A 25,515-nucleotide genomic window follows, 5' to 3' on the forward strand; every position below is an offset into this window, starting at 1 on the left:
CAAGCTTTGGCAAAAAGGTTCACGACCTCAAACAATCCAAAACACCCACTCATACACCACCCGCCGAAGCGGCCCCCTCCTCTACCCACAACGCTCCACTGACACCAGACCCAAAAAGCGGGCCCTCCAAGAGGGAGCTGTGGGCCAAGTGCGCTCAGTGGTTAAGGACATGCTAGTCTCACTTCAAAGCTAGATGGACACACTCCAGAATGCAGTTGAATCCATACAACTAGCCCTTCTCGCCCTGGCACAGCATGTCGCAAACATTGAAACCCACCTATAAACTCTCCCCATGCCCGCTCCCCCTACCGACGAAACCCCGGCACAGCCCATGATGGCATCCCCCAATCTCCAGCATGGCCCACACTAACAGCGATACACTTATCTGGCAGTGGAACTGCCGAGGCTATCTCCGCATACAACCAGTCATCCGTCAACACGTTCATACACTCACCCGGCAACCGGACGTCATCATGATTCAAGAAACCCATATAGATTTGGTCACCCTCCCAGGTTACCAACCTTTCATCCCGTCACATGCTTCTCGTCGCCTCTGCACCTTCATCCGCAAGAGAATCACTGCCATTGAACACGATCTCTATGTCCGAAACATTGAACGCCTTATCATTGAACTTATACCCACCAGGAAACGTAAGGAAAGTATTTTTCTCCTTAACGTGTACAGCCATCCCTCTGCCAAAATTCAAAGCCATTTTCTCACCCTCTTCAAGAAGGCCATTAACATAGCTGGCACCAACCCCCTTGTTATTGGTGAAGACTTCAATCTACCCCACCTGGTATGGGCATATGGCTACTCGACGACAGCGCCTCAAAACCTATGGCAAGACTCCCAGCACCTCAGCCTCACTTTCATTACAGACCCCACATTCCCCACACGCCTCAGTAACTCCACTTCCCGGGACATGACCCCCGACCTGACATTTACCAAGAATGTCACAAACGCCCAATGAAGCAACACACAACGTGATGTTCCTTTCTTTCTTACCGCTTTTCTCTCAAAATGTCTTTTCGCCCACGAGTCGTGAGGCTGGTTGGGGGGGGGAATCTCACACGCGGCACCCCCCGTTCTGCCTGAGGGTCCGGCCGGTCCCCCCCCCCCCCCTTTGTACTGGCGACGGAAGCGGCGCCTCCTAATTGCTCAAACTGTTTGGGGATGCTTCTCGACTCTTTTGTGTGCTTTCTTTTTGTAGACGCCGCTAGTTCGTCTAAAGCCCAACGGATGTCTCTGTAGTTTTCTGTGCATCTTTACTTTTCTTTGGGTCATAATTCTTCAGGCAAGCGGCTGTCATCAAGTTCAAACTCGGCGAAGTCCGCAAACGATTGGCTGTGAGGATTTGAATCTGTGCGGCCTGATTGGCCCTGGTCAACGAAGAGTTGGTATTGGTGATCTGTTTGCTCTCGGGCGGGATGTTGTGACGTTTCCCGAGGGTCCCAGGAGCAGTTCGCGCCGGAGACACCGAGGGACGAGGTCGCAGCGAGTGCTGCTGAGATGTCACAGTTATGAATTGTACAAGTGCGTAAATGCTTATATTCGTTTAACCAAAGTTCAAATAAATCGAATCAGGAAATGTCTACGGATCTCCAGTGTGCTCGCTTCACCTCTCCGGCGCGGAACAAGTAGCGGACAACTTTCTACGCTACAAAGTAGTGGAGGTGCGGGGTATCGAAGACTCCCTCTATGGTGATGAGCCCAACCTTGAGAAGCCAGAACGGTACGAACGACGCTGCGACAATGGCCCACCTTCCAACTGCTGCGACATCAAGACCCTTCATCGGACCCCCACTCTTCAAAGGTACCCCTGAAGAATCAGTCTCGGAGTGGCTAACTTGCTATGAGCACGTCTCATCCCTCAACGCCTGGGACGATGACACCAAGGTGAAATTTCTTTATTTGGCTTTGCAGGGTGACACGAAAAAATGGTACACCACCAAAATTTTGACCGGTGCCCCAAATAGATGGGAGGAGTGGGCTGCGCTGCTGAAATTTTGCTTCAGTAGCCGCCATGCAGCAGAGATAGCGTACCTGCGCTTGGAAAACAGAGTGCAGCTGCCGTCTGAGAGCCCAGAGCAGTATCACTACGATGTGCTGCAACTTTGTGCCCGACTGGACCCAGCCATGAAGGAGGAAGAGTGCTTGCATCATCTTTTGCGCGGACTTCGGGCCGATACGCTGGAGAAGATGATCTTTGCTAATCCCACAACCTGTGCAGAATTTCTGCAATCTCCCCAGCGTATAAACCACGCTGCATTGATGGCCCGTGCCCATTTGACACCTTCGAAGGGCTAGCCTCCTCCCACTGGCCCGCAGCCGTGGACAGCGACCACTCCCAGGGAGCCAAACGGCCCAGCCGTCGTCGCCGCCGCAGCACAGCACTCTCTGGTAAGCTTCCCCGTTCACGAGCACCAACCCTCCGTGTCGACATGCGTGGCGGACACCCACCATCACCGACAAGGCGCTTCGACGGGTAACATGGAAATGAAGGCCATCGCTGAGTCTATTGGCTCCCTTGCCGACCGACTAAAAGCTGTAGAGGCACAGGTGTGCCGGCCGCCTGCACCATGGCCTCTCAGAACGCCCCGCGGCGACGATGGGTGCCCTCGGTGCTACTATTGCCATCGCCTCGGCCACATCGCGCGTCAATGCCAGAGGCAGTACGAAGACCAACAGCGACAGCAAAGGTACGAGGGGAGTCGTAACGGGGAGTGGCACTTTGACTCGGGAAACGGGAACGGCCGGGCATAGGGGGCCCGCCTGGCCGTTCAGTCTGCACACTGTCAGAAAACCAATTAATCTCTGTGCCTGTCAGGGCGAATGGAACAAGCGGCAGACTAATTGTAGACACGGGCTCATCTGTAAATGTCGTTTCCTTAGATCTTGCGCACAAGATCACTTCCGTTCAAAAATTGAGAGAGAGTGGAATTTTAATAAGAGGAATCGGAGGAAATGTCCTCTCGCCCGTGGGGGAAGCGGAAATAATTCTTCAATTCGGCGCCACACAAATCTCTCAGAAATTTCTCATTGTAAAGGACTGCCCGTACGAGCTGCTCGGTGGCCTCCCATTTTGCCGAGCAGCTCGGTTACTTGTAGATTTTTCTGCGGAGAAACTGCAAGTTGGAAAGGAAGTGTTCGATCTTCAAGTCGAGTCGAAGAGTGCCACACATGGTGATGTTCCAGCGCGATGCCAAGAGCAGATCCGATTAGAGCCGCGTACCGAGACTGTTGTGGCTGTAGAAATTCCTATAGACGGTGTCCACATTGTCGAGCCAAATGTGACTTTGAGAAACGGGTTGCTAGTTGCACGAACCATAACCAATGTGTTGAGTGGAGTCGGCATTGTCCGCGTGGCCAACCCTACTATGTCCCCAGTGATTCTGCATTGCGGCACAAAGCTTGGTTGGGCTACGTCCATTTATGACACGCAGCTGGGCGTCGCCGCGCCGCACTGCACAGCCGGTAGCAGCGACTTCGAAGTCGACACTGCCTCCCATTTACAGCCTTCTGAAAGAGATGAGCTGCTGTCACTTGTCAATAGGTTCCGCCATCTGTTTACCGGAAAACACAACCCAATTCAAAGAATTGACGTAACGGAGCACGTCATAGATACAGGTGATTCGGCTCCAATTCATCAGCATCCCTACCGACATTCCGCTTTCGAAAGAGAATTGATTAGCGAGCAGGTTGATGAGATGCTTTGTGACGGAGTGATCAGAGAGTCTAACAGCCCTTGGTCGTCCCCCGTGGTTCTAGTAAAGAAGCCGAACGGCAGCTGGCGCTTCTGTGTCGATTTCAGAAGAGTCAATGCCGTCACGAAAAGAGACGTGCACCCTTTGCCGAGAATCGACGACATCCTTGATGTGCTGCAGGGATCCCGCTACTTCACGACATTGGACTTGACATCAGGCTACTGGCAAATCGGAATTAGAGAGGAGGATAAGCATAAAACAGCATTTTCATGCGGGCGAGGACTCTATGAATTCAATGTTCATTACACAGCCCTTTTGCTTTTGGGCTGTGTAATGCTCCGGCTACGTTTCAGAGGATGATAAACAAAGTGCTAAGTGGTCTCCTCTGGAAGGTATGCTTGGCGTACCTTGACGACATAGTTATTTTCTCAAAGACAATGGCAGCCCACTTGGACGATCTCGAGGAGGTATTTGTTGCCCTCGAAGATGCTAATTTGAGGCTAAAACCTGAGAAGTGCACCTTTGCCCGCGAGGAGATTAGGTATCTGGGACACACGATCACTGGAGACACTATAACCCCTGATCCACAAAAAATAGCTGCTATCGAGAAATTTCCGACACCAAAAAGTAAAAAGCAGGTACAGAGCTTCCTCGGCATCTGTAACTATTACCGATGCTTCATTAAGGACTTTGTGCAGATTTCCCGGCCATTAACAATGTTAACTAAGAAAAATGAAACTTTTGAATGGAATATGGCATGTGAGGAGGCTATGCGAACGCTCAAAGCCAAATTAACCACGGCACCAGTGCTTCATCAGTTCGAACCGGGCAAAGCAATTGAAATTCACACAGATGCCTGCGATTACGGAATCGGTGCGGTGCTCGTTCAGAAGGAGGGCTCCCAGGAACGCGTCGTTGCCTACGCCAGTCGCCACCTAAACAAAGCTGAAAGCAACTACAGCACAACAGAGAAGGAGTGTCTCGCCATCGTTTATGCCTGCAGACAGTTTCGCCCTTACATCTTCGGGTGCCACTTCACCGTAGTGACCGACCAGGCTTGTCTAGCTTGGCTTATGAGAGTCAAGAATCCAAATGGACGGCTCATGAGATGGTCGTTGCTGCTGCAGGAATATGACATGGCAATGAGGCACCATCCAGGTTTGAAGAACGGGAACGCGGACGCGCTTTCCCGATTGCCCCATGATCCTCCGCTGACTAGTGAAGAAAACGCACTACCGCTACTTGCGCTGGATTATGTGGACGTCGGTGCAAAGCAGAGGGATGACACTTGGATCAGGCAGTTAATAGAGCATTTGGAGAATCCTGATACGCCCGTCGCCAGAGCAATGAAAAGAGCCGCGCGTTGTTTCCGGCTCATTGATGGAGTGCTGTACCGAAGAGCCAAGGGCTTCGACGAAGACCGCTCGGCGCTTGTTCTCCCGAAAAGCTTGAGGACTGAGGTTTTAAGACATTGTCATGATGACATTACGGCAGGTCACCTCGGAGTTCGGCGAACTTGGGAGAAGGTGCGGAGCCGCTACTTCTGGCCGAAAATGTTTTCGCAGGTAACAAAATATGTAGCGACCTGCCCAGACTGCCAGACGAGAAAACCAGCACCCGGCAAACCTATGGGTTTCCTACAACCTATACCTCCTGTGGGGCTGCCATTTGAGCAAATCGGCATGGACTTTCTGGGGCCGTTTGTGAAGAGTAAACGCGGCAATCGCTATGTCCTTGTGATGACAGACTACCACACAAAATGGGTAGAAGCGGTCGCCTGCCCCGCTCCAACGGCCACTGAGGCAGCCTAAGCTTTTGTGGAGGAAGTGGTTCTGCGACACGGAGCACCAGCGAAGATAATCACTGACTGGGGCAAGCATTTTGTCAGCAATTTGATCGAAGAAATATTCAAATGGGGAGTAACCACATCACAACTACCGCCTACCATCCGCAGACAAATGGCCTGTGCGAGCGGTTCAACCGCACGCTTGCAGACATGATCAGCATGTATGTTTCTACAAACCACCGGGATTGGGACGAATTCCTCCCTTATGTTGTTTTCGGTTACAACTCTTTACAACAGGAGACAACCGGCTTCACTCCATTTTTCTTGTTGCACGGCCGCGAACCGACTTTGCCCATTGACGCGAGCCTCAACCTTCAACGTGGTGACGAGGGTGTCATCGACACGTATGCCGTGGCGCGCAGGCTTCGCAAAGCTAGAGAGCTCGTAGCCAAGCGCCAGAGGGGCCAACAAGCAAAAAACAAGAAAGCCTACGATGCTCGACGGCGGGGTGCAGTGTTTCGAGCGGGGCAATTCGTTTACGTGTGGACACCCTCACGAGCAAGGGGCAAAACAACAAAGCTCCTCCACCGCTACCACGGACCGTTTCGCCTCCTTCGGCAAGTAGCGGAGAACAACTGGGAAGTCGTGAACCGCACCGGCAGCAAAAGGGACATTGTAAACGTAGCGCGGTTAAAGCTGTGTCGCCCCCGTACATGTCCAGAGGACGACGCGGACGACGAGAGTGATGGTGAGTGCGAGTGTTCTGCCCGCGATGAAGCCACAGTGCTGCAGGGCAGCAGTTCCGTGTCAAAGATTCAGGATCCAATGCTGTTGGTACAGCGAGATTGCACCGAAAAACATGCCAAAAGATTTCAAGAAATTGAACTTGCAATGGGGTGAGTGCTCCACTGTGTTTTCCCATGGCATCATGGCTGCAAAATGGCAGCAGTGACGCAGCAGTTCCTCCCGTCAGTGACCACGGAGGGAAACGTTCAACTAGCGATACTGAGGTGTACTTTGATCCGCGTGCACTTTATAGGGAACTGTCGTCCAACACCGAACCGAAAGAACTCTGGACTGGTGACAGTGACACAGAGATTTATTACACCGCAAGTGATGTTGACTGAGTGAACTCGAGACTAGTTAAAACTGTATGTGGCATTGTTCGTTCCTTCAGACAGATGCGTGCCCTGCAGTGCTAGTTAGTGACATATTTCTGCCGCGTATTGTTGGTTTGAGTCCAGTTCTACTTCTGAGTATATGCAGTTCAGTCTTTGTATAGGTGCTAGTAGTGTTTTCAGATGTGCAAAATATTTTTTTTTGTAGATTTATACGCCTTTTCTGCACATTATGATGATGTAACATTGTCTTATAACTGTGCGAGAGTGCTATGGTGTTTTGAGAGTGCTGTATAGACTTTGCTAGATTTTTTTATTCTGAATGTGTGCGCGCTTATGATTTTATAGCTTCATGCTAATTAAGAGTGGGGACACTCTTATTTTGTAAGGGGGAAGTGTCGCGTAGCTGTCTTTACGTTTTTTTCGTTGCCTGTGCTGTGTGGCAGTGTTCCTTTCTTTCTTACTGCTTTTCTCTCAAAATGTCTTTTCGCCCACGAGTCGGGAGGCCGGTTGGGGGGGGGGGGGGGGGAAATCTCACGCGCGGCACACCCCGTTCCGCCTGAGGGTCCGGCCGGCCAACTGCGCTGTTCCCCCCCCCTTTGCCCCTTTGTACTGGCGACGGAAGCGGCGCCTCCTAATTGCTCAAACTGTTTGGGGATGCTTCTCGACTTTTTTGTGCGCTTTCTTTTTGTAGACACCGCTAGTTCGTCTAAAGCCCAACGGATGTCTCTGTAGTTTTCTGTGCATCTTTACTTTTCTTTGGGTCATAATTCTTCAGGCAAGCGGCTGTCATCAAGTTCAAACTCGGCGAAGTCCGCAAACGATTGGCTGTGAGGATTTGAATCTGTGCGGCCTGATTGGCCCTGGTCATGGAGCAAGACATATTTAGGAGTGGAAACTCCGCTGTTTGCGGCGACCAGTAAAGGTCACAAGCCCGCGGATATGTTTTCATGCTGGCGGCACCTGGCGGCATGGGAAGAAATTACCGCCGTTTCGGTTGCCAAGGCAACCGGTTGAGCGTGTTGCTCCCGTTCGGCCGCGCGCACCTGACTTCTACCACGGAGTGGCCGGAGCTGCCGGAGCCGCCTGCCGTGCGCTGCTTTTTTTTTTCCGCTGCGGCTTCTACGACGCGCCGCATGGTGCCGCCACTGTATACGGTAGCGTCGGCCCATGCAAGAATTGTGACTTTATCTGGTCGCCCGCGCTCGCTCGCGCTGACGGGAGTTTCACCTCCTATATGTCTTACTCCGTGGCCCTGGTCAACGAAGAGTTGGTATTGGTGATCTGTTTGCTCTCGGGCGGGATGTTGTGACGTTTCCCGAGGGTCCCAGGAGCAGTTTGCGCCCGAGACACCGAGGGACGAGGTCGCAGCGAGTGCTGCTGAGATGTCGCAGTTATGAATTGTACAAGTGCGTAAATGCTTATATTCGGTTAACCAAAGTTCAAATAAATCGAATCAGGAAATGTTTACAGATCTCCAGTGTGCTCGCTTCATCTCTCCGGCGCGGAACAAGTAGCGGACAACTTTCTACGCTACACTATAACCGCCTTGACGCTGCATGCTGCCGTCACGCCAGGCAGCGCCGCAACCAGAGCTAGCAGAGTCTTTACGTGGCGCTGGAGGACAGTCGCAACAAGTCGCGCCCTTGGCGCATTCTCACTGCCCTCCTTCATCCGAAGATCCCCCGCCATTCTGCACTCTCCATCGCAGTAGCTCAGGGCTTGAGCACCGAGCAACTGGCTGAACTATTCGCGGATTCCTTCGCTCCGCCGTCACCTACTGTACGCCCCATGAGTGCAACCTGCGCACTTCCACCGTACAACAAGGCTCAACTCCTCGCTTCCCTGCGCTATTTTCCTACGCATGCAGTTTTGGAGCATGTTGAGGTGTTGTGTTCGGGCGACTTTACACTCAGCGAGTTGCAGAGGGTGTTGAACACACGTCAGACTAACGCTGACGGACTAACACACCAGGTCCTCAGGAACGTCGATGCAGCGCAGCTCCCTTCACTGCTTGAGGCATTCAAAGGTGTCTGGCGCAGCGGCATCATTCCTGCTGACTGGAAGGAAGCGATCGTCGTCCCCATACTCAAGCTCGGCAAAGCTGCCATGAACATCACCTCCTATCGCCCCGTTTCGCTTACCTCACCTCGGTAGCTGGCAAAACACTGGAGGCCATGGCTTTGCACCGCCTTGAGTGGATTGCCTCCACCCTCGACGCTTTCACCCCTGAACAGAGTGGTTTCCGGCGACTGCGCTCAACAGCAGACTCGCTCAAGGACGTCGTGGTGACGCTCGAGGACGCGGCAAGTGGCCATGAAGCTGGATATCTCGTGCTGCTTGACGTGCAAGGCGCATTCGATGGTCTGCCCCACACTACCATCATTCAAGCACTATGTGAGCTACGTCACCGGCCGCCTCTTCGACTACGTTGCAGCCTTCCTCAGTAACCGCACGCTCAGAGTCCGAGTTGGCAGCGCGCTCAGCTCCACCTGAAGCGTGACTTTCGGCGTTCCCCAAGGTAGCGCTATCAGCCTGTTTCTCTTCAACCTGGCATTGGCAAGGCTCCCTGATTACATACCGAAGATGACAGCCCACGAAGTCCGTGTGGCGATCTACGCCGATGACATTGCGCTGTTTGCCTGCGGGCCCACGGAGCCCGGCTATTCAGTGCGAGAATCATTGCAGTCGGCGATCAACGCCGTGGATAAATACCTCGCCAGCATAGGGCTCTCAGCATCAAAAACTGAGACGCTGTTGGAACATCCCCGGTCTCGTGCGCGCTTCAAAGTACCTTCTCTCATGTGGCAGAGAAAAGTGTGTTACCTTGGCCTCAACGTCGACTGCCGGCTCAACTTTAACTCATTCGCGTCAAAAGACAGCGATTCGCCGTCTGGTGGAGAAAGGGCCGAAGTGGCAAAAGACGGCAAAACGCCGTCCGACTGAAAACCGCTAGTTATCGCAATAAATAAGAGATGGCGCCACATGAAAGTGTTTCCTGGTTTTTGTTTACAACTTTTTACACCAGGTGGAGATAGTTGTCTGCAAGATTCTCAAATATTTGCAAGGAGAAAAGTATTTTCCAAGCCTGCGTTTCTGAGTCGAACATGGCGACGCGGCGAGGCAAGCCTCTCACGCAGGCAGAGATTGAATCGGTTCTATTTGCGAGCGATGATGACGACAGCGACGACACTGTAGTTGTAGATGACCTGCAAAGCAGTGATTCTGAAAGTGACTCGTCCGACGAGGATGTAGGCTCTGACGCCGAGTCAAACTCATCAAATGTGGATTGCACACCACCTGCAAAAGCACCGAAGTTAGAAGACTGGAAGTGGAATCCGACTGACGGCGACAAGAAAGTGGAAAAGTGTTTGTTCAGTGGGAATTCAGGAATGAAGAGAACTGTTCAGTTAGCCCTCTCTGCAAATCCGACAGCTTTGACGTCGTTCAACTGCTTGATCGGCGAAGACTCCTGGCAGATGATCACTGATGAAACGAACGCATTTGCTGTTCTAAAACAGGCTTCAGCGCCCGATCGGTCTTGGTTTCCCACAACACCAGGTGAGATGAAGGTTTTCTTCGCCGTATGTGTGCTTATGGGCCAAGTCAAGAGAAACACAATTCAGTCATATTGGGCACACAGATCAGTAATTAGCACACCGTTCTTCCCATCCCTGATGCCAAGGCAGCATTATCAAGCCCTTTGTAAATACCTGCATTTCTCGGACAGTAGCGGCCAAGCACAAGGGGATAAGCTGTGGAAGCTGCGCTCAGTGTTAAGAGTATGTCTTGGAAGCTTTCTCCAGTTCCTATTATCCAGAAGAGCAGTTGGCAGTGGATGAGAGTCTCATGAAGTTTCGAGGCCGACTCTGCTTTGTGCAGTTCAACCTGTCGAAGAGAGCACGCTTCGGTATAAAATTTTACAAGATCTGCGAATGACCAGTGGATACTGCCTCAAATTTGCGATATACATCGGAAAGAGCGACAAGTCGCCTGGGACGGCTGGAATGTTGTGCAGCGAGGCCGTTGTTATTGAACTTGCAAGCGAGTACCTACCAAATGGCCATACCATTTTTGTGGACAATTGGTATAGTTCTCCGACCCTGTTTCTACGTGTCAAAGATTCAGGATCCAATGCTGTTGGTAAAGAGAGATTGCACCGAAAAAACATGCCGAAAGATTTCAAGAAATTGAACTTGCAACGGGGTGAGAGCTCCACTGTGTTTTCCCATGGCATCATGGCTGCAAAATGGCAGGACAAAAAACGAGTCCACGCCTGCAGACTTCACTGACTCGTGCAAAAAAACAAAAGATGGTCAACCGATCCGAAAACCTCGTGTTGTGCTTGACTATAATATAGGCATGGGAGGCACTGACCGTCATGATCAGCAGCTGGCTTCCTTCCTTATAATGCGCAGATACGCCAAAGGATACAGGAAAAATTTTTTTTATGTTATGGATTTAGCTGTTTATAACAGCCATATCTTGTTCCAAAAAGCAACCGGAAAAAAAATGTCCTACGCGGATTGGAAGGTGGACCTTGTCGAACAGATCGTCGAAGAAACCGTTTTGCCAGGATGTCAGCGCAGAGGGAAACCAGCTGTGGCTCCATCACTGATGCGGCTAGAAGCTTCTGAGTGGGTGCATTTTCCTCGCCAGATAGGTACTCCCCAATGCTGTGAAGGAAAATCCGTCTCGAAGATGTGTAGTCTGCAAAAGCACAGAGGAAGAGAAGAGAAAGCCATTGGGAGTGTGAAAAATGTAACGTCGCACTTCACATGCCAGAGTGTTTCAAGATTTATCATACGCGAAAGAACTTCTAATTCCGAAAATGTGTGCGTGCTTTGAGAGCAAAATAAAACCATTTTTTTTTTTACACTATGACTTCTAGCGCAAGTTATCGCGGTTTGTTTGCAGCGACAACAGTCGTGCCGCGGGCTCAAAAAATGTCGCGGATGGCAGCGCGCGGAACACGGATGAAGCGGCGGAAGCGAATGGACTAACGTCGCCGTCTCCCAGCTCTGCAAGGATTCCAAGAAGGTGGCTGGCGCCGCACGCTCACTGCTTGCCCGTGGTCGTGGCTGTACACTGAAACTTGCGCTTCGAGTCTACAACTCGGTCGCAACGTCGCGTGCACTCTATGCGCTGACCATTACCAACGCCAGAGCCGCCAACTGGAAGGCAATTGATATGGAACACCGCACCGTAATCTGCCAACTTTACAGGTTTCCTCGCAGCTCACAAGTAGGAGCAACTCTTGCCGAAGCGGGAGACTGGCCGCCCTCACTTCGCGCACGGAAGCAAGCGATGAACCACATCGAGCGCCTGCAACGTTCGCCACAGAGATAGTGCCTCGTGTGTCGCCTCCACACCCTCAAGGGCTTGGGCATGGGCCTGCGTGCCACCGAGTTCAGCGGACTCGTCGCGTCGACGCCGCAACTCCTACCTCTGCCAGTCTCACCGCATGCCTCTGCGCTACTCGATGTAAACACCACGGTGCCAGGCGTCAAGTCCAAGCGTCAAACAGCTGTTTGTGCTATGCAGCAGGAAACGGCCGCAATTCTGCACGAGCGCCTCAATGACCAGCTGCTCATTTAGACCGATGGCTCCGTGGCGAGTGATGGTTCTGGTGCTGCAGCGTGCACGGCGCCGGATATTTGCGCTACACGGCAGTGCCGCCTTCGTGTTGTGTCGTCGTCGACAGTGGCCGAGCTTGATGTGATCGACCTAGCAGCTGATCTCCTGCTTGCGTGCACGCGTAATGAATCGCCCACCCTGCTGCTCCGGCGAGTTGGTGCAAACAATGCTACCGCGTGCTATGGTATATTTCTATGGGCCTCGCGCATGGCGACTAGGGTGTTCAGGAGCTAGGCGAATTTTTTACACGAAACCTAGGGACCTAGGCTCCCCTAGAGCGAAAAGTTACCTAGATATATAGTTCCAGTTGGTGCCGCGGGGGCGGCACTGCAGTCGACCGGCTGCACAGGCGAGCGAATGTAAATGCGCCTCCCAGGCGGACCGCTCTTTCCTGCTTCGCCTGCCCGTCGGCTGCGACAAGACGGCCGCCATTACACACAGGCTGCAGAGAAGTGGCGGCCTAGCGTGCAGCAACTGCGCCAACTTTGAGACATTCGAGCACCTGCTACTTCATTGCCCTGCTTTCGGTGTGGAGCGCACAGACTTGTTTACATCCCATCGGTGACTGGGACTGCCTTTTGATACGACGACCGCACTACTATTTCCTGCAGCCCACTCGTCCATCGTAAAGCAAGCTCTCTCGGCACTGATCGACTTTTGCGATGGGACGGAGTTGAGAGCGTGGATCTGAGCCCTGCACTCGCTCCTTTTCCTTCTTTTTTTCTGCCCTTGCCACCTGCTTTTTGTCTTTCTCTCCTTCAGCTTTTTCTCCCCACCCCCCTTTCCCCGTGCAGTGCTGTTGAGGTGTCCTCCTGTGAGAGACAGTTACGTCACTGCACTTATCTCTTCCGTCTCCCTTCAAAAATCCCTTCACACAGACATCTTTGGAGCAAGTGCAAGCCAAGGGCCCACAAGGAATGCGGTACACAAGGATATGGGTGATGAACTACCTGCTACTTCGAATTGCAAGTCCAAAAGCATATGGCTTGCTGCGCAGCATGAAGCTTCTCTCACTTCCCACAAGCAGTCGACTCAATCAGATAGTTTTAGGCGTACCTGGCGAGTATGGCTACAATACTGTGATGTGTGTAGTGCGCGACATGGTGCGGTGGTCAGAACGGACAGAAGCAGACAAGGAGTGCGCGCGCCGAGGCGAATTCCGTGCTGGAGAGACAACGACAATGCCGAAGAGCGTCCGGCACGTGAACATGCGGCGAAAGAAAAGAAAACAAGAGTAAAATGCCAACCAATTAGAAGAAACCACGGAGCGTCAAGCAGCCAATCGGAAAAGGACTAATCGGCCAGAGCAGAAGAAAAAGCAAGGTACGCTGGCAGAAAGGGGGAGACGCCGGGAGAGTTCCAGGATGCGACGACAGGAGAAGGTCGGCCACCGGACCGGGAGTTGAAGACGGGCCATCGGGTTCCGGACCCGAACCACCAGGACTTCACCCAGCCGGGGCCTCCTGCCAATCCGTTCCTGTGCATCGCCAGTCTACCCGAGCGTGCCGCCAGCTGCTCAAGGCCGGCAAGCTTCTGCGCCCATGGGCAGGACGAGAGCAGTCGGGCTACGGGCCCGAGTCCTATGCCCAGCTGCCCGGCCAGAACGCCACCGCCGCGTGCTCGTGCCGCCAAGCCGCCTTTCTATCTCCAAGCCAGAGCTAAGGCGCTCCGGTTGCCTGGTCAACCGGAGCGGTCATCCTACACCCCAACCTTTGGTGAGACCGGCACAACTTCTCTCATCGTCTTGTCGCCGCTTCTCCACGTCTGGACTGTTAAGCACCCCTGCCATAGTGGTCAGCCCAGACTCGCGCACTAGTTAACGCCGTACTAGCCCTGAGTGTGTTCCTTACCGCGGTGTCTGAGTGTTTATATTATGCTTTCTACTTATTTCTATTTAGTTTTATGAAAAGTTCGTGTGTGTGTTTTTGAAACCAACGGCTTTGTTCTCAATTAGGTTCTCGGAGGCTCCGCCTAAGAGAACCGTCAGAACCTTTGAGTACAAGAACCTTGCATCAAAAATGCAGATGGCCTTGAAACAATTTGCGGCTCCTTTAAGGACAAGCCTGCTGTGCAGAGGTGTGGACCACTTGTGCTAGATGAAATCAAACTAAAAGAGTCAGTTGACTTATTAGTTTGATGGATTTGTCGACTTTTCAACTACAGCAGGACAAAACAGAGCCATATCTGCTGACCATGCATTAATTATTATGTTCATCCCTCTGTTTCACAAATGGGTGCAGCCGGTGGCAAGTTTTGCCACAAGAGGAGCGGCTCCTGGTTTTGTGCTTGCTAAGCTAGTTCTAGAATGTGTCTTGCAGCTTGAATGGCACAGTACATCAATTATTGCAGTCGTTAGTGATGGCGCAGGGAACAATAGATCAATGTGGACCCATGTTGGAGTTTCAGGCAAGCTGGCCAGTCCAGTTAATAAAATTCCACACCCTGCCCTTGAAGATGGATGTTTTCTCCACTTTCTCTGTGATGTACCGCATATCAACAAGTGTGTGAGAAACCATCTTCTGTCGCATACATATGGAAAGGTAACAGTAAAAAAACTTGCTGAGAATTTGAACTGCATAAATGTACTGTGCAATTTTCATTTTTTGTTTGTTTCTAGGCGGGCCCTGACTGCATCAATTACAGGCATTATCAGCAACCTTATGAAACTGAGAAAAAGGGGCAGTTGAAAGTTGTCGCTAAGCTCACCGCCTCCCATGTCAATCCGGGAAAATTGGAAAAGATGGATGTGCAGCTAGCAACACAGGTATGTTGCTCTTGCCTCTCAACATTTCTTTGCATGCCTTAATTATTTAGTAGAGGAGAATCTTCCTTGACATTTACTCATCAAATGCCTTAAGACAATTTCTTGTGTTGAATTTTATTTCAGCTTTTCAGTAGGAGCGTTGCCATTGGACTGCAGCTCTACAGAGAACAACGTGAACCAGGGTTTGAAGGGACAGAGGGCACAGAGAAGTTTACACTACTGATGAACGAGTTGTTTGATGCTCTAAATGCTAAGTGTCCCAGTGAAGGCATTCGGAGGAACTCTCCAAAGATAAAAGTGAGTTGTTTTATAGTTATTGTACCTGAAATCTTTAAACTAGTGCCATTCTTTTCTATCCTTTTCCATACGTTTCTCGTGTAAAATACAGATACAGTAAAACCTCGTTAATTCAAACTCGGTTTATTCAAAATTTCGCGTAATTCAAAGGTTTTCGGCGGTCCCAACAGTTGGCATGCTAATTTTTCTGGATAACTTGAACAGCCAGCGTGCCCATATCCGGATAATACATCAGTTTAAACCATGGCCTCTGTGATTTTTCCTTGCCTCCGTGATCCGCAACAAAAAAAATTTGTGTGCCAGTCTCTGAGGCCAGTATAGTTGCCGGAGTGGCAGCCAGGCAGCATTTTAAATCAACTTTCTGTTTCCGGTGCTTTGTTGTGCCTCAGTGATCAGCACAGTGCTACAGCCAGTTTTAGAGGCCAGATTTAGTTGACAAAGCAACAACCAGGTGCCGCTAGGTCGAAATTTTTCTGGTTCCGTTTACGTCGTTTCTTTGTCTAACTTGTGGCAGGCACTGTTCGTAGTGTTTTGATTGTTTGGTGACGCGACCAGACATGTTCTGTGCTCTGCTAGTTATTCCTGACCACGTGCGTGGTGTTGGTGTTAAGAAAATGCCGAAGTACAAAACTGAGTCTCTGCCAGAAAGTGTGCCTAATTGAGGAGGCTGAAAAATGGACGAGCTCCAAAACACAGCTGGCAGAAAAGCACAAGGTGACTTTATCGACCCTTTCGACGATATTGAAGAATAAGACAAAGATCCTCGAGGCCTGCGGGAAGAGGCATGCGACGAAGCGGACAAGGATTCGTTTTCCTATGTATCCGGACGTTGAAGACGCCTTGATAAAGTGGCTTCAGCATGCAAATGCAGCACACCTGCCTGTGAACGGCACGCTGCTGTGCGAAAAGGCTGATGAGCTTGCGCTGCGGCTGAGCCATGAAGCATTTAAGTGCACTAACGGCTGGTTGTCCAGATTTAAAGAGCGCAATAACCTCATGTTCGTGACAGTGTGCGGCGAAAGCGGGAGCGTCAACCCAAATGTTGTCGAGAACTGGAAAAAGAGTGCATTGGCCCCGCTGCTTCAGCAGTACGCGTAGGACGATGTTTACAACATGGACGAGGCAGCATTGTTCTATAAAATGCTGCCAATGAAGAAGTTTGCCCCAGAGGATGCAGTAGTCACGGGAAAAAAACCAAAGGACAGACTAATCGTTCTGTTTGGTACGAATATGTCCGGCAGTCACAAACTCCTGCTGCTGATCATCGGAAAGTGGAGAAGCCACGGTGCTTCAAGAACGCACGACTTCCTCCTAAGGATGACGTGCTGTACAGAAGTAACAAAAAGGCTTGGATGTCGGCAGCGCTGTTCGAGGAGTACATGAGGCACCTTGACCGTAAGTTTGCTGCCGCAGGACGAAAAGTTGTTTTTGTTGTTGAGAACTGCCCAGCCCAGACCGACATCCAGAACTTGACAGCAGTTAGGCTTATCTTCCTACCGCCGAATGTTACAGCTGCATTGCAGCCTATGGACCAAGGCGTTATTCTGCAAGCGAGGAAGATTGATCGCTGCCATTTGCTTAAAAGGATCTTGTTGTGCTATGATAACGGCAAACAATATTCCGTGGAGCTACTGGGTGCCATTTGCCTAATCCTGTACGCCTGGAAGCAGGTGGAGGGAGATATGATCAGGCGGTGCTTTATGCATGCCGGTTTTTCCAAGCAACAAGATGACAGTTCCGAGGATGCACCTGATGCCAACTGCACACTGGATGATGAAGGAGAGTCATTGTGTGCGCACATGACCGACTTCAACGAAGAAAACGGTAACAAGAGCAACCGGTTGACCTTTGCGGAATATTTGAGCGTGGAACTTGATGTCCAAACGTCTCATGCCGACTCGGAAGGAGAAATATGTGACAATGGGCCTTCCAACGAAGGTGAAAGCGATGTTGAGCCTGCCTGAGCACCAGCTTTAGCTGCAGTCGTTGAGTTGTTTAACGTTGGGCACAGTTTTGTGGAGTGTAGTGGTGGTAACCGTGAATTGCTGCGCACTGTAAGCAGACTGAAGGACTCAGCCTATGGTGCGGCTAACTACCGCGCCAAGCAGTCACGCATCGATGACTACTTCAAGTGACCCATTTTTCAGGCGAAATAAAGGTGCAGTGTTGACACAGCCACGTTTCGTACGTTCATTTCTCGTTTTTCATCCATTTTTGATCATTCGAAAACCCGGTCAACTCGATTATTTTTCGTGGTCCGACGGACTTCGAATTAACAAGGTTCCACTGTAGTAATAATTCTTTTTGCAGTGCATAGCTGAATGAATTGAGCACACTGATGCAAAGCAATTTTTAAATTTCCTTTTCACAAATATTTTATATGGGGTGTAAGGAAGAACAAAGTGCGCCATGCAGAGCTCCGCAGCCGGATCGCCAATGCTACTGAAGTGGGGCTCGGGCTAGACGCTGCTCCTGGTGTGACTGGCTCAGCCTACGCTGTTGCGTCTTCTTGTCCGCGTCCATCGTGCCGTCCACAGCCGTGTCGGACTTCTTTGCCGTAATTGGTGGAGGTTTGCTGGGTCTCCTGTCATCCTGGAATTGCGCAGCCAGACTCTCCCTGCCATCATGACCACCGCAAGCACCACGAGCTTACCACTACCTGCTCCCCAGTCCTCCGTATGCCTCGGCACACTCCGTCAGCGGGACCCTCCCATCTTCAGCGACACTGACGACCACGACGTTGATGACTGGCTCTCATCATACGAACGCGTCAGTCTGAACAACAAATGGGATGACATCACGAAACTGACCACCGTCCCTTTTTACCTCACCGGAATTGCCCACTTGTGGTTTCGGAACCACGAAAGCGAAGTCCCAAGCTGGACGGTGTTCAAGACAAAGTTCAGCGAGGTCTTCAGCCGCCCTGCTGTTCAAAAGCTTCGTGCCGAACAGCATCTGCAGTCGCGCTCTCAGCAGCCTGGTGAGACCTTTACCAGCTAAATCGAAGATGTTATAGATCTCTGTAAACGCGTCGATGCATCCATGACTGAGGGCAATAAAATCAAGCATATAATGAAGGGTATCGACGAGGACGCATTTCAGATGCTCATTTCAAAGAGCCCCTCTACTGTTGCACAAGTTATTGAACTGTGCCAAAGCTATGACGAGCTTCGCCGTCAACGCATCCTCACTTGCCGTCCTGCTCCCCTTAAGGAATCGTTGTCCGGCTTGACCTCCCCTATTCAAGATTCCACCCTCCTCTCACAGATCAAGGCTTTCATCCGAGAAGTAGCTCGCCAGCTCTCCCTCATCTCCAATCCGCCGGAGTCAAGTTCGTCCCTTAGTCCGACCCTATGACATGTTATAGAAGAGCAAGTGTCCGAGGTCCTTCCTTTGGAACGGGCGCCTCAACTCACCGCCCCATTGACTTATGCCGACGCCGTCGCACGACCACGACCACTGACCTTCCGGGCTCCGCCTCCGATGCCTAGCCCTGTTTTTACCCCCGCGCCGCCATGACCTCCAGCCCATCGAGTAATTAATCCCTGGCGCACACCAGACAATCGGCCCATCTGCTATACATGCGGTATTCCCGGACACGTTGCACGCCTGTGCCGCCGCCATTCACTTCATCCACGTGACGACCCACGCACAGCTGCGTACGACCATCCGTTGTCTTACGCTCCAGACTGATTGCATTGCTTTGCGGTGAATCTCTCGGCACTGTGGAGCCTTACGACACCATTACCACGTTGCAACTTCCTGTTGGATCGTCTGAGGTAAACACCCTCTACTGTAGTCCCGTACCTGCCACATCGCCTGAAGACGTTTTCAGCCACATCATCGACAACGCCTTAAGCCCCACAGAACGCCATGACCTTCTCTGTCTCCTCGAGAAATTTCGCCTTGCTTTTGACAGCCATAGCACTTCTCTGGGCCGAACGACGCCTGTATGTCACCGTACTGACACCGGTTCTCACTCACCGCTACGGCAGCGACTCTACCGCATCTTGTCAACAGAACGACGCGTCCTTGACGAGCAAGTAGGTGACATGCTAAAGCGTGGTGTCATTGAACTGTCCGACAGCCCATGGGCATCGCCAGTTGTTTTAGTTAAAAAGAAGGATGGCTCAATCCGCTTTTGCGTGGATTACCGTCGCCTAAACAAAATAACTCGAAAGGATGTTTATCCATTGCCGCGGATCGATGACGCTCTCGAAAGCTTACAAGGCGCAGAGTTCTTTTCCTCCCTCGATCTACGCTCTGGTTATTGGCAGGTGCCTATGGCTGCAGAAGATAAGCCTAAAACTGCTTTCATCGCGCCAGATGGCTTATACGAATTTCGTGTGATGCCATTCGGACTTTGCAACGCGCCCGCGACTTTTGAGCGGATGATGGACACTTTTCTTCGAAGCCTCAAATGGAACACGTGCTTGTGTTATTTGGATGATGTAGTAGTGTTCGCACCTAATTTTCCTACTCACCTTCATCGCTTGGAGCAGGTTTTACGCTGTCTCAGTGACGCTGGCCTCCAACTAAATCTGAAAAAATGTCACTTTGGGGCACGCAAGCAGACAATTCTCGGACATGTCGTGTCGAAGGACGGCGTTCTCCCTGATGCCGCTAAGCTCCGTGCTGTTAAAAGAATTCCCGAGGCCAACGTCTCTAAAAGACTTGCGCAGTTTCATTGGCCTCTGCTCGTACTTCCGCCGCTTTATTCGCAATTTCGCTTCGATTATGGCACCTCTGACAGAGCTTCTTCGGGGAGACCCCAATCTTTCCGTGTGGTCCCCGACTTGCGATGATGCCTTCGCGACGCTACGCCGCCTGCTCACAACACCACCGATACTGCGCCATTTCGATCCAACTGCTCCCACGGAAATCCATACGAATGCTAGCGGTGTTGGTCTTGGCACTGTGCTCGCCCAGCGAAAGCGCGGCTGCCAAGAATATGTTGTTGCTTACGCGAGCCGCACTCTAACGAAAGCTGAAGCGAACTATTCCGTCACGGAAAAGGAATGTCTCACGATCATCTGGGCCATCACAAAATTTCGCCCATACCTGTATGGCCGGTCCTTTGATGTTACCGATCACCATGCACTTTGCTGGTTGTGGTCTCTCAAGGATCCCTGCGGCCGCCTAGCCCGGTGGGCACTGAGGCTCCACGAGTACGATATTCGGGTTGTCTACCGCTCAGGCAAGAAGCACGCCGATGCCGATGCTCTTTCGCACTCGCCTGTCTACGCCGACATTGTCAGTGTGTCCGTCCTAGACGACCCACTTCTCCCATTCGCTTCTGTCGACATCGCTTTGGAGCGGCGCAAGGACTCCTGGATTTCATCTTTGATAGATTACATCCCCAATTCACCTACATGCCCACCATCCCAAGCGTTATGCCCACAAGCTTCGCACTTCGCCATCCGCGACGGAATTGTCTATTGCCGTAAGTACAGTTCCGACGGCTGCAAATGGCTGCTTGTAATACCGCGGCAGCTCCGCACGGATGTATGCGCCGCTTTCCACGCCGGCCCTCAGTGCGCTCACGCTGGTCTCTTCAAGACCTACACCAGACTATGTCATAGGTTTTATTGGCGTGGTATGTACACATTTGTGCAAAAGTACATTCGCTCTTGCAGTGCTGTATTCCTTATGCATTCTAGTATCTATCCATGTGTTAATAACAATGTTATGTTAGAAATATACATTTTTATTGTTTCAGCAAACAATAGAATGTGATTACTAAATATCTCAGGAAATAATTGACCTATTTAAAATATAACTACATATTTAAAACCAGCTCAAGAAACTGAGCAAGTGTGCAGTTTAATCTAATTTGGTTAAGAAATAAGTGACATTATCTTTACAACCCATGTCCCTCCTTAAAGGGCAACCGGGAATATGGAGTGGCCATGAAACTAGTGGTGAACTGTGCCATTTGCGCCGACATAAGCACCAGATGGAGCTCGCCAAGAACAGGTGGGAATACGACCTGCAACCCTTTTGAGGTGAACATGCTCGCGGCTCATGCTGTTATGAGCACAGGCAATGGACAGACTGTACTCAATGATATTTTCGCGGCTCTCAGCATTTCCTCTTGTAGTGTGCATACCAAAACATACCAAGACTAAGTAAAAAAAATAATATGAACCCCGCAGCCCTGGACGCATCCACGGGTGTTACGGCCAAGTGCACAGCAGCTGTGAAGTCCGTTTATTCTGAACTGAACTTTGCGAATCCTGGAAACGTAGCAGTTTCGTTTGACGGGACTCGGCTGACTCATGGACACCTGTCACGCATTTGTGTGGGAACTGTTATAGAAAGTCTTGCTGGCTATGTTCAAGTTCTGTCTAACTTCTGCCTGGGATGCGAGCTTGGCCCCAAGGATGATGACCCTGAATATAGTGAATGGCGAGCTCAACATACGTGCAAAAAACAAAAAAAAAAAAAAAAAAACACTTCAAGCAAGCCTGGCCAAATGGAGGTAGAGACTGCGAAAATTCCATTTGGTCGGCCATTGGAGAAACGTGGACTCGGACACACAACTATGTCATGTGACGGTGATAGCCGCACTTTCAACAGCCTCCGGGAGGAGAAGGTATATGGCTACATGGCAATTTCGACGGAGGATTGCGCAAATCATGTGCGCAAACGGATGGGTGCTGCACTCTGAAACCTCCTGCAGAAAAATAAGGGAGAAGATAGGCCAAGCCTTGGTGGCAAAGGGAAAGCTCACAGGTGAGCTTGTGGCAAAGCTTCGAAATTATGATGGCTGGGCACTCAAGGGCATATTGATGAGATGGAGAGTGCTGCCCTTGCCACTTATTACCGTGAGACTTCCACTGATGCAAAGCCAAATCATTCACGGTGCCCAAAGGTGAAGAATCATGGTACACACACAACAAGGCTGTGGCAAGGCAGCAAGCTCCACCCAAGCATCGCTACAACCTCCCTGAATATTATTTTTTATTATTTATTTATTTTATTTCAGACAACAATACATGGTGTCGGCGGAGAGAGGCTAAAGGAGACTAAGATGTCTCCTGACGAGGCCTAATGCCCGCATTACACGTCGACTTATGTTGCCGAAGCACTCCTGCCAGTGTATACTCTCCTCTCTGACCGAAAGTTGTTCAACTGCTGTCAGAGAGGGAAAACTCAAAACGCAAATGAGAGCCTCCATTCGGTAAGCTGGTCACTTGTGCCTAAAAGCAAACATGCCTCGCTTTTCACAGGGAAACTGCTGTTGCTGAAGCAATCACCAGGTTTAATGCTCGGAAGAAACATGCTCCTGAGGCCATCTTGAAGGAGCTACACTTGAGCCGAGGCAGCACAGCAGTTCAAAGATGTGCTGAAAAAGACCAGCACTGGCTAGTGGCGTCTGACAAGAAGCACGCCAGAGCAGAAAAGTTCATGCATGCCATAAAGAAGAGGTGCATGAAAGAGAGCGATGGTGATTATGTGCCTGGTGGCTTCTAGTGCAAGGTGAACTTGAATTTCTTGCTTTAATTCCTAAGAATAAATCTAGATCCTGTCCTGGAAATTCGTCTTTCATTTTCTCAAAAGCTGCATTTCTCCTATGACACGTGCTGTTGCACAGGGTATCTTTTGATGTAATAGTCCGATTTCAATTATTCTTGTTGCATTCAAAAGCTTATGCGTTTCTACACACAATAAAACTAATAAAATATGATATCCCCTATGCTGGAATTTTTTATGTGGCAATAACTTTTGTAACAATAGAGCTAAAATTACAGTGATGGTCTAATTGTGATCTCCAATTGTTCTAGAATGTGTGCATATAAATTTTTCTTTGATATACAGTGGTAAAATTGTTGAAAAGTTGAGCAAATTGATATTCAGAAGGTATTTATTATCTCAAAAATGACTTTAAATAAGAACAAATAGATTGCATATATGCATCTAGCAGGCTAAAGTATACCTTGCCTGAAAATTTCATTTGTACATGACAAAAATTTAAAAAAATAAATCGAACACCAGTGTCTCTTAAAGAGTGTCTTCTGTACGTGGAATTACAGCCTATACATTAGGACTCCTAGAACGTCCTCCCCAAGTCCGAATTACCTGTTGGCAACAGTATATGTACCTGTCACAAACGAGGCACGATAAGTCATGGGAATCTCGATCATGGTGGCACCAAACCCGTTTTGCATTGACAGAATTTTCTCAGGTACTAAATCATTGCTCTCGATACAGGAAAGACTAAAAATCTTGGAGCACCTTATCGCATGTCTTCACGTAACATCCTTTTTAAGGAAATGAGGAGCCACGTTCGACGACCTCTACTGAGCAATACCACAACAAGATTATCTCTCTCTCTTCTTCGTGGGTGATGCGAAGGAGAGTATCACCCGCGACCCGTAACCTTGCATTCGTGGGTGACAGCTCGGGCTTTAGCCTAGGAGTGGCTGAAGCATGTGATCAAGTGGGTATGCAGAGCCCGTTTTCCAAGTGGGCGAGGCATACCAAAAGGCACTTGCTGCAGTCTGGTGCTCACATGTAGACAACGTAGGTGGTCTGGCCCTCGGCTGGGGCCGGGCCGTTCGGGTTGAGCGTGAATCCTGGGGTGTCGGCCAACTCGCCAGCTAGTGCTGCACAGAACACGCAACAGGAAGTTTGAAATCAATACACACGGGAGCAAATGTACGCTGGAGCATGTAGACGTGAGCAGTAATGCCAGTAGTGCTGTCTGGTGATAGTGCGTTCAACCAAGGCGTACAATGCAACTTCTATTGCAATGACTGGTCTTATAACACTTATTTTATGGTAGGGAACAGTTGCATAATAACCTTAAAAACATTTTCGAACCTTCTTTTTTTCTTTTTCAGAGGGAAGTAGTTAGCAGAACAAGGACAAGATAAATCCACACTTTCCGCATTACATCTACAGTACAGCCAAACCAAGCTATAACAATATTCAAGTGCCACGAAAATTCAATTGTTATAACTGACAATCGTTATAACCGGGTTGCGTGAAAAGAATCAAAATGGGGGATGGCAGAAATGTTGTGAAAAAACTATAATGCAGCCTGGATCCACACTGCTGCTGGGCGATTGTGTTATCGTGGTTGTTGGTATCCAGTTAATTGAACTAGGCTTGTATAGATGTTGTACAGTCGAACCCGGCTATATCGAACTCTCAAAAAAACGCCGATCAGTTCGATATAGAGCATAATTCGATATAAGCCTGCTGAATAATTGGATGTCATAAAAGCATATACCATTTATAAAATCACTTTATTGATGAAACTAGCTTAGTTTCGCATGAAATAGTCCTGCATTTCTTTCTGCTTGGGCAATTTCGCTGCCTAAGACGCACGCACTTCTCCACATTGTCTAAGGAGTCGGAAGCAGCTGAGGCCGCAACCTTCCGCATTCGCGCAGAAGTACCGGACTAGTGCGAGTGCACCAATCACTTCGGAGGATGTAGGCAAAGGACCGTCGTTGATTTCCTCATTGTGCCCACTTTCACTAGTGCTCGGTACGTCGGTACGATGTAGTCTTCGTTTTCGGGCTCTCCCGTGGTCGCAACACTATCGTTTGCACTCAAAAACTCGTCTACTGTTGCTTTGTCAACAGCTTCCGGAAATTCTGACAGCTCGCTCCAAGTTTCGGCAACACCGGCAACGGCTGCGTCGCATTCACCAGAATTTACAGTCAACATAGAGCACGCGGAAGCCGGCACGGCTGAAGCAATTTCGGATGAACCACTTGTACACGGCCGTGTGTACGCGTCGGGCGCCACGGGCACCGGGGTGAGAGTTCGGCCGTTTTAGCCCTAATTTCCCCCTTATTCTTCAAGATTGTCCTGAGAGTTTCTCAGAATCATTCACGCTGCGGGGATACAACCGACTTCTCACCGCGTTCGACCCGATTCATGATTTCGAGCTTCACGACGAAAGGCAAATTCTGCCACTTCATCACAACAACACGGCAGGAGAAGGCCCGCAAGGCACTCATACAATGGACATGAGGGACAAGAAAAGCACCGAGACAACTTGCACTTTCGCCATTTTGCACGACGAGGGCACAAGAGCCTCCGATTCGCTGTCTGAGCAAGCGCTGCGGGCGGGCCAGGATCATTTTTTGCAGGGGGGTGTCGACGGCTCGTCCGAAGCAGCGCGGTCACGGTAGGGAGAGCGGTTGGATGGAGCCGCGCCATCAGGTTTCCTCGCAACCGCGAGGAAAAGC

The 25,515-nt window shown here is 50.4% G+C and overlaps 1 protein-coding gene across 5 annotated transcripts in view; it reads right to left on the reverse strand.

The window, feature by feature from the left end:
* LOC142590549 (uncharacterized) overlaps positions 1 to 25,515 on the reverse strand; it is a 112,824-nt gene that overhangs the window by 40,125 nt on the left and 47,184 nt on the right. For 3 of the 5 annotated variants that reach the window (XM_075702755.1, XM_075702752.1, XM_075702756.1), the window contains exon 11: positions 23,823 to 23,916. In XM_075702755.1, the coding sequence (XP_075558870.1) occupies positions 23,823 to 23,916 (94 nt within the window). Of the gene's footprint in view, positions 1 to 21,950; positions 22,656 to 23,791; positions 23,917 to 25,515 lie in introns of those variants that run through there. The other 2 variants (XM_075702754.1, XM_075702753.1) reach the window with 2 other exon arrangements.

The sequence above is a fragment of the Dermacentor variabilis genome, chromosome 8 (assembly GCF_050947875.1).
Source record: "Dermacentor variabilis isolate Ectoservices chromosome 8, ASM5094787v1, whole genome shotgun sequence".
In the NCBI taxonomy this organism is placed as follows: domain Eukaryota; kingdom Metazoa; phylum Arthropoda; class Arachnida; order Ixodida; family Ixodidae; genus Dermacentor; species Dermacentor variabilis.